This window comes from Somniosus microcephalus, chromosome 20 (assembly GCF_052327205.1).
Source record: "Somniosus microcephalus isolate GS21.2 chromosome 20, FLI_Smic_1.0, whole genome shotgun sequence".
In the NCBI taxonomy this organism is placed as follows: domain Eukaryota; kingdom Metazoa; phylum Chordata; class Chondrichthyes; order Squaliformes; family Somniosidae; genus Somniosus; species Somniosus microcephalus.
The window spans coordinates 441,853-455,403 of NC_141006.1; the positions used below are offsets into that span (position 1 = coordinate 441,853).

At 48.4% G+C, this 13,551-nt stretch overlaps 2 protein-coding genes across 3 annotated transcripts in view; one reads left to right on the forward strand and one right to left on the reverse strand.

The window, feature by feature from the left end:
• LOC147103016 (nuclear GTPase SLIP-GC-like) overlaps positions 1–13,551 on the forward strand; it is a 425,066-nt gene that overhangs the window by 260,535 nt on the left and 150,980 nt on the right. The window lies entirely within an intron of this gene.
• LOC147103017 (nuclear GTPase SLIP-GC-like) overlaps positions 1–13,551 on the reverse strand; it is a 67,395-nt gene that overhangs the window by 33,971 nt on the left and 19,873 nt on the right. The window contains exon 5 of the mRNA XM_085963124.1: positions 9,684–9,878. Coding sequence (XP_085819250.1) covers positions 9,684–9,878 — 195 coding nt within the window. The remainder of the gene's footprint in view (positions 1–9,683; positions 9,879–13,551) is intronic.

Sequence of the window (13,551 nt, forward strand, 5' to 3'; positions counted from 1 at the left end):
TGTGGTAGGGAAATTATTGGAAAAAATTCTGAGGGACAAAATTAGTCTCCACTTGGAGAGGCAAGGATTAATCGGGGATAGTCAGCATGGCTTTGTCAAGGGTAAATCATGTCTGACCAATCTGATTGAATTTTTCGAGGGGGTGACTAGGTGTGTGGATGAGGGAAATGCTGTGGATGTGGTTTACATGGACTTCAGTAAAGCTTTTGACAAGGTCCCGCATAGGAGACTGGTCAAGAAGGTAAGAGCCCATGGGATCCAGGGGGCCTTGGCGCGTTGGATCCTAAACTGGCTGAGTGGCAGGAGGCAGAGGGTGATGGTCGAAGGTTGCTTTTGTGACTGGAAGCCTGTGTCCAGTGGGGTACCTCAGGGATCGGTGCTGGGTCCCTTGCTGTTTGTGATCTACATTAATGATTTGGATGAGAATGTAAAGGGTATGATCAGTAAGTTCGCGGATGACACGAAAATTGGTGGGGTGGTAAATTGCGAGGAGGAAAGCCTCAGGCTACAGGACGATATTAACGGGTTGGTCAGATGGGCGGAAAAGTGGCAAATGGAATTTAACCCGGAAAAGTGCGAGGTGATGCATTTTGGACGGACAAATAAGGCAAGGGAATACACAATGAGTGGTAGGACCCTAGGAAGTACAGAGGGTCAGAGGGACCTTGGTGTACATGTACATAGATCCCTGAAGGCAGCGGAACAGGTAGATAAGGTGGTTAAAAAGGCTTATGGGATACTTGCCTTCATTAGCAGAGGCATAGAATATAAGAGCAGGGAGGTTATGATGGAGCTGTACAAAACGCTGGTGAGGCCACAGCTGGAGTACTGTGTGCAGTTCTGGTCGCCTCACTATAGGAAGGATGTGATTGCTTTGGAGAGGGTGCAGAGAAGATTCACCAGGATGTTACCTGGGATGGAGCGCCTCAGCTATGAAGAAAGACTCAACAGGCTGGGGTTGTTTTCCTTGGAGCAAAGGAGGCTGAGGGGGGACCTGATTGAGGTGTACAAAATGATGAGGGGCATAGATAGGGTAGATAAAGAGGAACTTTTCCCCTTAGTAGGGGGGTCAATAACAAGGGGGCACAGATTCAGGGTAAGGGGCAGGAGATTTAGGGGGGATTTGAGGAGGAACTTTTTCACCCAGAGGGTGGTTGGAAGCTGGAACTCACTGCCTGAAAGGGTGGTAGAGGCAGGAACCCTCACAACATTCAAGAAGCATTTGGATGGGCACTTGAAATGCCATTGCATACAAGGCTATGGACCAAATGCTGGAAAATGGGATTAGACTGGACAGGGATGGATGGGCGGCGCAGACACGATGGGCCGAAGGGCCTCTTTCTGTGCTGTAAAACTCTATGACTCTATGAGTATCTGTATCACTGTGAACAGTCGCACAGTATCACTGTGAACAGTCGCACCGTATCTGTATCACTGTGAACAGTCGCACCGTATCGCTGTGAACAGTCGCACCGTATCGCTGCGAACAGTCGCACAGTATCGGCATCACTGTGAACAGTTACACAGTATCAGTATCACTGTGAACAGTCGCACAGTATCTGTATCACTGTGAACAGTCGCACCGTATCGCTGTGAACAGTCGCACAGTATCTGTATCACTGTGAACAGTTACACAGTATCAGTATCACTGTGAACAGTCGCACCGTATCGCTGCGAACAGTCGCACAGTATCGGCATCACTGTGAACAGTTACACAGTATCAGTATCACTGTGAACAGTCGCACAGTATCAGTATCACTGTGAACAGTCGCACAGTATCTGTATCACTGTGAACAGTCGCACAGTATCTGTATCACTGTGAACAGTCGCACAGTATCGGCATCACTGTGAACAGTTACACAGTATCTGTATCACTGTGAACAGTCGCACCGTATCGCTGTGAACAGTCGCACAGTATCTGTATCACTGTGAACAGTCGCACAGTATCACTGTGAACATTCGCACAGTATCAGTATCACTGTGAACAGTCGCACAGTATCTGTATCACTGTGAACAGTCGCACCGTATCGCTGTGAACAGTCGCACCGTATCGCTGCGAACAGTCGCACCGTATCGCTGCGAACAGTCGCACCGTATCGCTGTGAACAGTCGCACAGTATCGGCATCACTGTGAACAGTCGCACAGTATCACTGTGAACAGTCGCACAGTATCAGTATCACTGTGAACAGTTGCACAGTATCTGTATCACTGTGAACAGTTGCACAGTATCTGTATCACTGTGAACAGTCGCACAGTATCGGCATCACTGTGAACAGTTACACAGTATCAGTATCACTGTGAACAGTCGCACAGTATCACTGTGAACAGTCGCACAGTATCTGTATCACTGTGAACAGTCGCACAGTATCTGTATCACTGTGAACAGTCGCACAGTATCGGCATCACTGTGAACAGTTACACAGTATCTGTATCACTGTGAACAGTCGCACAGTATCACTGTGAACAGTCGCACAGTATCTGTATCACTGTGAACAGTCGCACAGTATCTGTATCACTGTGAACAGTCGCACAGTATCTGTGTCACTGTGAACAGTCGCACAGTATCGGCATCACTGTGAACAGTCGCACAGTATCTGTGTCACTGTGAACAGTCGCACAGTATCTGTGTCACTGTGAACAGTCGCACAGTATCGGCATCACTGTGAACAGTCGTACAGTATCTGTATCACTGTGAACAGTCGCACAGTATCAGTATCACTGTGAACAGTCGTACAGTATCTGTATCACTGTGAACAGTCGCACCGTATCAGAGCGGGACAAATATCCTTGCGGTGAGGTTTGCTCGCACTGTTGGGGGGGGTTTAAACTAACTTGGCAGGGGGATGGGATACAGAGGGGAGCTGAAATAGGGGGTGATGTGCTGCCAATTATAGAGAAAAAAACAAGTCAGCTTGGTAGACAGGGCAAATATATAAGGGCAAGGCTGGATGGCATCTATTTTAATGCAAGGAGTCTTGCAAATAAGGTGGATGAACTGAAGGTGTTGATAAACACATGGGAGTATGATATTGTTGCTATCACGGAGACATGGTTGAGGGAGGGGCAAGACTGGCAGCTCAATATTCCGGGGTACAGAATCTTCAGGCGAGACAGAGGGGGAGGTATAAGAGGAGGGGGTGTCGCAATATTAATTAAGGAGTCAATTACTGCAGTAAGGAGGGATGATATATTAGCAGGTTCCTCTAATGAGGCCATATGGGTGGAGCTTAAAAACAAAAAGGGGGCAAGCACTTTGCTGGGAGTGTACTATAGGCCTCCAAACAGTCAGGGGGAGATAGAGGAACAGATATGTAGGCAAATCTCAGAGAAATGTGCAAATAATAGGGTAATAATAATGGGGGATTTCAACTTCCCCAATATTAACTGGGATAATCAGAGTGTGAAAGGCTCAGAGGGTGTAGAATTCTTAAAGTGCATCCAGGAGAGCTTTTTGAGCCAGCATGTAGAAAGTCCTACAAGAGAGGGGGCGGTACTGGACCTAATTCTAGGGAATGTGGCCGGCAAGATTTAAGGTGGTCATGGAAAAGGACAGGGATGGGCCGGAAATAAAGGTTCTAAATTGGGGGAAGGCCGATTTTAATAGGATAAGGCAGGATCTGGCCAAAATGGACTGGGATCAGCTACTTGTAGGAAAATCCGCATCGGAGCAATGGGAGGCTTTCAGAAGGGAGATTGAGATCATACAATGGCAACATGTTCCCGTAAAGGTCAAGAGTGGTTCCAAAAACCACAGGGAACCTTGGATGTCAGGGGATATACGAGAATGGATTAGGAAAAAAAGGAGGGCTTTTGGTAGATACAAAAGGCTAAAGACGGAGGAAGCCCTAGAGGAGTACAAAAAGTGCAGGGGGATACTTAAAAAAGAAATTAGGAGATCAAGGAGGGGCCATGAAATAACACTGGCGAGCAAAATAAAGGAAAATCCGAAGATGTTTTATAAGTATATTAAGGGTAAGAGGATAACCAGGGAAAAAATAGGGCCCATTAGGGACAAAAGTGGCAATCTGTGTGTGGAGCCGGAAGATGTAGGAGGGGTTCTAAATGAATTTTTTGCATCTGTCTTCACTATGGAGAAGGACGATGTAGACATAGAAATAGGGCGGGGGGACTGCGATATGCTCGAACATATTAACATCGAGAGGGAGGAGGTATTGGCGGTTTTAGCTGGCCAAAAAATGGATAAATCCCCAGGCCCGGATGAAATGTATCCCAGGCTGCTGTGTGAGGCAAAGGAAGAGATTGCGGGGGCTCTAACACATATATTCAGGACCTCTCTGGCCACAGGGGATGTGCCAGAGGACTGGAGAACCGCTAATGTAGTACCATTATTCAAGAAGGGTAGTAGGGAAAAACCGGGGAACTACAGGCCAGTGAGCCTAACATCAGTGGTAGGAAAATTATTGGAAAAAATTCTGAGGGACAAAATTTGTCTCCACTTGGAGAGGCAAGGATTAATCAGGGATAGTCAACATGGCTTTGTCAAGGGAAGATCATGTCTGACTAATTTGATTGAATTTTTTGAGGGGGTGACTAGGTGTGTGGATGAGGGTAACGCAGTGGATGTGGTATACATGGATTTCAGTAAGGCCTTTGATAAAGTCCCGCACAGGAGACTGGTCAAGAAGGTAAGAGCCCATGGAATCCAGGGTGCCTTGGCACATTGGATACAAAACTGGCTTAGTGGCAGAAGGCAGAGGGTGATGGTCGAAGGTTGTTTTTGTGACTGGAAGCCTGTGGCCAGTGGGGTACCACAGGGGTCGGTGCTGGGTCCCTTGCTGTTTGTGGTCTACATTAATGACTTGGATATGAATGTAAAAGGTATGATCAGTAAGTTCGCGGATGATACAAAAATTGGTAGGGTGGTGAATAGCGAGGAGGGTAGCCTCAGTCTGCAGGACGATATAGATGGGTTGGTCAGATGGGCGGAACAGTGGCAAATGGAATTTAACCCGGAAAAGTGCGAGGTGATGCACTTTGGGGGGACTAACAAGGCAAGGGAATACACAATGAATGGAAAGACCCTAGGCAAGACGGAGGGTCAGAGGGATCTGGGTGTGCAAGTACACAGATCCCTGAAGGCGGCGGAACAGGTGGATAAGGTGGTAAAAAAGGCATATGGGATACTTGCCTTCATTAGCCGAGGCATTGAATATAAGAGCAAGGAGGTTATGATGGAGCTGTATAAAACACTGGTTAGGCCACAGCTGGAATACTGTGTGCAGTTCTGGTCGCCACACTACAGGAAGGATGTGATCGCGTTAGAGAGGGTGCAGAGGAGGTTCACCAGGATGTTACCAGGGCTGGAGCGCTTCAGCTATGAAGAGAGACTGGGCAGATCGGGTTTGTTTTCCTTGGAGCAGAGGAGGCTGAGGGGGGACATGATTGAGGTGTACAAAATTATGAGGGGCATAGATAGGATGGACGCTGAGGAGCTTTTTCCCTTAGTAGAGGGGTCAATAACTAGGGGGCATAGATTCAAGGTAAAGGGCGGGAGGTTTAGAGGGGATTTGAGAAAGAACTTTTTCACCCAGAGGGTGGTTGGAGTCTGGAACTCACTGCCTGAAAGGGTTGTGGAGGCAGAAACCCTCACAACATTTAAGAAGCATTTGGATGAGCACTTGAAATGCCATAGCATACAAGGCTACGGACCAAATGCTGGAATATGGGATTAGATTAGACAGGGCTTGATGGCCGGCGCGGACACGATGGGCCGAAGGGCCTCTATCCGTGCTGTATTACTCTATGACTCTCTATGAGTATCGGCATCACTGTGAACAGTTACACAGTATCCGTATCACTGTGAACAGTCGCACAGTATCTGTATAGATAGAACATGTCCAGGGCACTACAGACCAGTCAGTTTAACATCGGTGGTAGGAAAAATAATGGAATCCCTACTAAAGGAGAAAGTAGAACATCTAGGCCTAGAAATTGGGTATAGCCCCGCTTGAGGCGTTAGAACTGGCGCTGCGCAAAGTTTATAGCCAGACGAAACTTATCGCCGCCTGGCGCGATATTGGGTTGCATCGCCCCTAAAGGGGATTGAGACGCGAATTCAGGCATTACACGGGACTCCTAAGGCGCTAAACTTCTGGCGCAACCCAATATTGGAGCGGACGGCCGCAGCGCAGGTGCTCTCAATTACTGATGACCACGAGACTTCCAGGCGCCGGCCAGCTCTTAAAGGGGTGGGTCAGTCAGCTTCAGCATCCACACTCTGCGCCTTGCAGGCCTCAGAATCGGCGCAGGCCCTTCTCTGGTGCTAAAAACTTGGACCAGATGGAGAAGGAGAGACAGAGAGCAGAGCGCTTCACCAATGAGGCTCTGGAGCAATTGGTGGCCGCAGTGGAGCGCCGGAGAGATGTTCTCTACCCAAGCAATGGCACGAGACCGAATCATAAGGACTACCGACGAGCTTGGAGGGATGTATGCCAGAGGGTCAACTCCAGCAGCATGGTGACCAGGAGCCCTGTCCAACGCAGAAAGAAATTCAACGACCTCACTCGGGTCGTGAGGGTGAGTGTTGTTTCTGCAAACTTCTGCATCCCTTCATTTGCACCTGACTTTATGGCTACAGGGTGGGCTGTGCCCCATTGGCCATCTGCCAGCAAGCACCCATGGCCCTTTCTGGGCACACACATGCACATTTGACTCAAGGCGTCATGTAAGGGCTCTTGCACCATAGGGGGCATGAGATGATCACTCAGGGCATCATGTAACATAACTTCCCCTCCTTTCCCCTGCAGTCCAAGCTGGCGAGGATTGGCAAAGACCAGCTTCGCACCGGTGGTCACTCTCACGGATCTCGAGGAGAGAGTCCACCAGATTCTTGGAGGACGTCTGAGTGGTCCTGTAACCACTGCAGCTGCCGACCCCATTGTCGACAGCGATGGTAAGGTTCTCACCTTTTACAACTGTCTCCTTCCACTTGTTCCCCCCGCCAGCATGCTTTCTCACTGTGGACCCATGTCATAGCCTTGCCGCAATCTGGCATCCCTTGCTACCAAGCTGTCCTTTTGCTAAAGCCACTCTTCCACCTCCCTGCTTTCAGATGCTGCATCACCAGCTCGGGAGCCGGGCCCTCAAGCTGCCAGTGCCGGTGCCTCCGAAGGCTCAATGAGAAAATTACTGTCCAACAGAAGGTCAGCAACTCTCTCCAGCAACGATCAGAATGGCCAGCCCAAATGGCTGCAGCTTTTATGCTAGTGCTGTCCCCTTTAAATAGCGCCCCCCCGAGTCCGAGAAGGGCCTGGGAACGCTCCATCCAACTGTCACTAATAATGCCAGGCGAAAAGGTTGCGGGCACCACCGAATATCCGGTCCGGGGTGCCAAAAAGGCGTTGCACACTAAAATGACGTCATGATCTGCCTGCGCCCGCGGGCGAGTGAAAAGAGTTAGCGCCGGCGCTAAAAGGATACTCAATATGGGAGGTGACGCTATATTCACTGCGCCCGCCCGAAAATTGGGTAACGCCCCAATTCTCGGGCTCTTTAGGCGCTAATCGCTGGCGCTACCAACCGAATTTCTAGGCCCTAGAAACCAAAAATATAATAATGAATAGTCAACATGGATTTCAAAAGGGAAAGTCTTGCTTAACCAACCTCATTGAATTTTTTGAAGAGGTAACAGGGAGAATAGACAAGGGTAATGCAGTAGCTGTAATTTATCTGGGTTTTCAAAAGGCCTTCAATAAAGTACCCCATAATAGACTAATGAATAAAGGTCAGAGAATGCAGAGTCAGGGGACAAGTAGCAGAATGAATAGCTAGCTGGCTTCAGGACAGAAAGCAGAGAGTAGGGGTAAAGAGTAGCTATTCAGAGTGGCAGAAGGCGGGAAGTGCTGTTCCACAAGGATCAGTGCTGGGACCACTGCTGTTCACAATTTTTATTAGCGATTTAGACTTTGGAATCAAAAACTCAATTTCTAGATTTGCAGATGACACCAAATTGGGGGGCATAGTCAATACTGCGGAGGATGGCAACATATTACAGGAGGACATGAACAAACTTGCAGAATGGGCATATAATTCGCAAATGAATTTCAACACGGATAAATGTGAGGTTTGGGGAAACACTGTGTGTATGTAGATAAACCTGTATAATCCCCTTTTAACTGCTGTATTCCCCTCCCCCCGCAAGACGGTTGCAAGCTGAGAGGAATAAGGCATGTTCAGACTTGCCTGCTGCTGAGAGAAGGAAAACCAATCAGGTTCCAGCAGGTGACCAATCCGTGAGTCATCACAGGCTCGCGGGCTTTACGAATTCAGTACTGTATTGTGAGAGTTGGAGTAAAGACCTATTTCTTGTAGCTCGCTGTGTTGCCTATTTCTTTGCGCGGGAGACTGTAGTCTCCCACAAGGTATTACATTTTGGTAGGAAGAATCGGGAGGTCATTTATTACTTGGTGGGTGCGAATCTGGTTGGGGTAGAGGAGCAAGGGGATCTCGGAGTACAAATACATAAATTACTAAAAGTTGCGACACAGGTTAGCAAGGCCATAAAAAAAGCAAACCAAGCACTAGGGTTTATTTCATGAGATATAGAATTCAAAAGTTCTGGTCGCCATATTATAAAAAGGATGTGGAGGCACTGGAGAGGGTGCAGTGGAGATTTACAAGGATGATACCAGAAATGCGAGGGTATACCTTTCAGGAAAGGATGAACAGGCTGGGTCTCTTTTCTCTTGAAAAGAGAAGGCTGAGGGGTGACCTAATAGCTTTAGAATTATGAAACATTTTGATAGAGTGGATACAGAGAGAATGTTTCCACCTGTGGGGAAGAGCATAACTAGAGGCCATCAATATAAGATAGCTACTAAGAAATCAAATAGGAAATTCAGAAGAAACTTCTTTACCCAGAGGGTGGTGAGAATGTGGAACTCGCTACCACAGGGAGTAGTTGAGGGAAACCGTATAGATACATTTAAGGGGAGGCTAGCTAAGCATATGAGGGAGAAGAGAGTAGAGGGTTACGCTGATAGAGTTAGATGGGAAAAGACGGGAGGAGGCTCGAGTGGAGCATAAATGCCGGCATGGACTGGTTGGGCCGAATGGTCTGTTTCTGTGCCGTATATCCGATGTAATCCTGTGCGTGTTGACCCCCTGCACAAAGCTGGAGTGTTGCGTGCGAGACCCTGGGTGCCCCTTCCCCGGCTTGCTGAGCCATTTTTGTTAGTGCTGAAGCACTTTTCCCATTTTTTTTCAGGTGCAGAAGACAATTCCGCTTTAAGAGCTGAAAACTCCCATTTTGGAATTATTTTTAATGTTATTTTTTTTCAGAAGGCAGTTGAGTTCGAAGGGCTAAAAACTGCCAATTTTTAAATGATTTTTATTTTTTTCATTTTAGAAGGCAGTTCCCCTTTAAGGGAAACATAGAAACATAGAAACTTTCTAAATTGACAGCCTTGCTTTAAGAGAAGGCTGTTCTTGCTGCAATGATGCCACGGTCATGCTACACTGGGCCTTCTGCTGGGACTACTGCCAGGAGAACTGGCCTTGCAGAGTGAGTTTAGCGCTAGGCTAATGTTAATTAACAACCAGCACCAATTTACCGGTCCTGCCAGTGCCATTAATTTCGGCGGCTGTTAACTCCGGCCCGTGGTGGCTCCGGCAGGTTTTTAGCGCTCTCCAGTATTTAGTCCTAAATGTAAAACCATCTTACCTCGTTCCACATTTCATCTCTTGCTTTGTTGGAGTCTCCTGATCCTGGAAAGTCGATAAGTACTACCCCTTCTGGAAGTATTTGAGACTTGGGGATGTAAACTGAGACTGATTTGATCAAAGGCCAATAAACTTTGTTTGTTGGAAGGGCCTTGCCCCGAATGTAAGGGTCTAATTTCTCTGACAGTGCTCGTGCCTAACAAAGAACCATACAAACAATCAGACACTGAAATGACATTTCTCAATTACAGGAAAATTATACAGCCCTCCAGCATCGACCAAATGCCAGGCTCTTGATTGACTATTCAGCAAGTAGATATATTTTAATGATAGGTGGGAATTATGTGAACATTCTAGGAATAAAGAGAGGTGGGGACTAGGGAGCCTCCTGTACTGGTACACAAGTATCCTTTACATCTACTGCAACCAGCCAGTGTCCTGGATGTGTTGCATGGATTACTTAAGGCGGTATAATCATTTTGAACCTTTCCCAACAAAGGACAGCAAGAGAAACAGACAAGGCAGTTCTGAGGTTTGAGAGGATGGGTGCAGGAAGGCGTTCACTGAAGGCTGTACAGGTGAACACTCTCATATATCCAGGGTTCCATCTTCTTTTGATAAGTTTGCAGAAAGGCAAGCAGTTGCTGCTGAAACGCTGCACCTTGCACTGGGATACCATTCCCTGGGATATGGTGTATGTCCACACTATGGTCGGCTGAATGGGGACGCTGCACTCGCGTTTCACAGAGAGCCCAGTGAAGTCTCAAATCCATGTCTGCCAGCTGTGAAATGACCAAATACTGACTATCCTCCTAGGGGAGAGGAGGTGTAAGTGGGGTTTCTTTGGATGTAATTGGCAATGTCTGGCAGTGGAAGACTAGAAGTGAGTTGATCCAATATCTGAGCCAGGCAGAGCACTACTGATGACTGACCAACCAGCCTGACTCATTGATGGGACCTAAGAGAATGGAGCTGGGACTGGGATACTTCCCACTTGGCTGCAGATGTCCCTGCCAGCCAGTGCCCTACTGATTGGAGAGGTGTACCAGCATTCTGTGCTGTTAAGCTGTGTCGTTTTAGCTAGTTCCTCCCCACTGGTACTCTGCACACACTTGGGGGTCAGAGAATGGGGCAGTAATCCTCCTAACTAACAAAAGCTGACAGCTCAAAAACAATTATGATATGAATATAAAGCTGATGACACATGAAGACAAGGAGTTACCCTGAAAGTGCAGTAGGACATGGACTGCGGGCAAGTATGTTGCAGGCATACCCAAAGGTTTATCACTTTTGTTGTAGGGGAAGAAACCTAAAGTACTGAAAAGTCAACTTTAGAGCAGGGGTGGAGTTGGAACTTGGTGAAGGGGCTATGAGTACTGGAGGTGTGAGATTTAACTTCTAACAAGGGCCGAGGTTACGGCTTCCTAAAAAATTGTAGTACTTTATTTTGTATATTTTTGAGCATTTTGGTCCCTGCTGTAATTTTACCATTGAAACCAAAAATAACTCCCTGAAGGGCGAGAGATATTTCAAATGTGAAAATAAAAAGAGTTTTAAGGACTTTGTCAAATTTTGAGATTTTTGATCTTTTCTTTCTTCACGGAAAGGATTTGGGATTGAGTTATATTGAAGGGTTGTGCTTTTAAACAAAATAAATTTGCACAGGTTTGAAAAGGCCCAGGCTCCAGGCACTGAGACAGTAGAGGGTCTGATGTGGTGGTGAGCCAACTATGCTCATTGTAGTCTACAATGACCAGGGACATTAAATAATATGTGACATCTTCCGTTTCTGATGAAACATCACCAACCTGAGACATTGTCCTTGATATTAACCCCCCACGACAGGCAGGAGAGGGTGCGAGGAAGATTAAAGCGTTAAATACGGGGAACATGATCCAAACACGCCTCCCACTGTTTTTACGGCGATGAATATCGGACGTCCAGTTCCCGCCTAGGAGAGGCGGGCACTTCATTAACATATTTAAGTTGGGCTCCCACAGTGCAATTGGGAGCCTGATTAAAATTCACAGCTGTTGCACGGTTACCCAGGGTTCAAGAAATCCAGCAGTGAAAGGGAGGCGGGAACATTCTCCCCCGCCCCCCACCCCAGCCCTGATCCCCATCCCCCTCCACCCTCGATCCCCACCCCCCTCCACCCTCGATCCCCACCCCCCTCCACCCTCGATCCCCATCCCCCTCCACCCTCGATCCCCACCCCCCTCCACCCTCGATCCCCATCCCCCTCCACCCTCGATCCCCATCCCCCCTCCACCCTCGATCCCCACCCCCCTCCACCCTCGATCCCCATCCCCCTCCACCCTCGATCCCCATCCCCCCTCCACCCTCGATCCCCACCCCCCTCCACCCTCGATCCCCACCCCCCTCCACCCTCGATCCCCCTCCACCCTCGATCCCCACCCCCCTCCACCCTCGATCCCCATCCCCCTCCACCCTCGATCCCCACCCCCCTCCACCCTCGATCCCCACCCCCCTCCACCCTCGATCCCCATCCCCCTCCACCCTCGATCCCCCTCCACCCTCGATCCCCCTCCGCCCTCGATCCCCCTCCGCCCTCGATCCCCCTCCGCCCTCGATCCCCCTCCGCCCTCGATCCCCATCCTCTGCCCACTCACTCAACCCCCCTGATTGTGGCCTCTGTCCCCCCAGATCTCCATCTCTCTCCCCCTTCCCGATCCCGGCCTCTCTCCCCGTTCCTGAGTGGGAGAAGGGAGCTCTGCTCTGGCAGTGGGAGGGGGAAATTTGACTCCTGTCCCTTCACATCCTTCAGTGCAGTGTGAAAATCGGATTAAAATCCTCTTCAGTTTGTCCTCTCTCTCTCTCCTCTCTTCAAACATTTTCCATTTTTCACTTGGAGACTAAAAAGCACAGTGGCAGAGAGACAGATAGTGAGAATGAGAGACAGACAGATAGAGACAGGGATGGAGAAACAAGAGGCAGAGAGACTGACAGAAATAGAGAAATAGGGACAGACAGAGATAGATAGAAAGAGAGAAATGAGAGGCAGAGAGAGACATAAAGAGAGAGCAGGGTAGGGTGAGTCAGAAAGAGAAAGAGAGAAAGACAGAGAGACGCACAATGAAACAGACCAGGCACGGGAAAAAGACGAATAGACACAGACTGAAAGACAGTAAATGAACATAGGAACAGGAGGAGGCCATTCTGCTCCTCGAGCCTATTCCGTCATTCCATTAGATCACAGCTGATCTGTATCTCAACTCCATTTACCTGCCTTGGATCCGTATCCCTGAATACCCTTACCTACAAACTCGATCAATCTCAGTTTTGAAATTTTCAATTGACCCCCAGCCTCAACAGTATTTTGGGGGAGAGAGCTCCAGATTTCCACTGCCCTGTGTGTGAAGACGTGCTTCCTGACATCACCCCGGAATGGCCTGGTTCTAATTTTATGGCTATACCTCGAACTCCCCCACCCGAGGGAATGTTTTCTCTGAATGTACCCTATCAAAAGCTTAAATCGTCTTAAATGCCTCAATTAGATCACCCCTTAATCTTCTATATTCAACAACTTGTATTTATATAGCACCTTTAACAGTAACACGTCACAAGGCGCTGCACAGGAGTATTTTAAGACCAAAAAATTTGACAGCGAGCCACATAAGGATAAATTAGAGCAGGTGACCAAAAGCTTGGTCAAAGAGGTAGTTTTAAGGAGCATCTTAAAGGAGGAAAGAGAGGTAGCGAGGCGGACGGGTTTAGGCAGGGAATTCCAGAGCTTAGGGCCTAGGCAACAGAAGGCACGGCCGCCAATGGTTGAACGATTATAATCAGGGATGCTCAAGAGGGCAGAATTAGAGGAGCTCGGATATCTCGGGGGGTTGTGGGGCTGA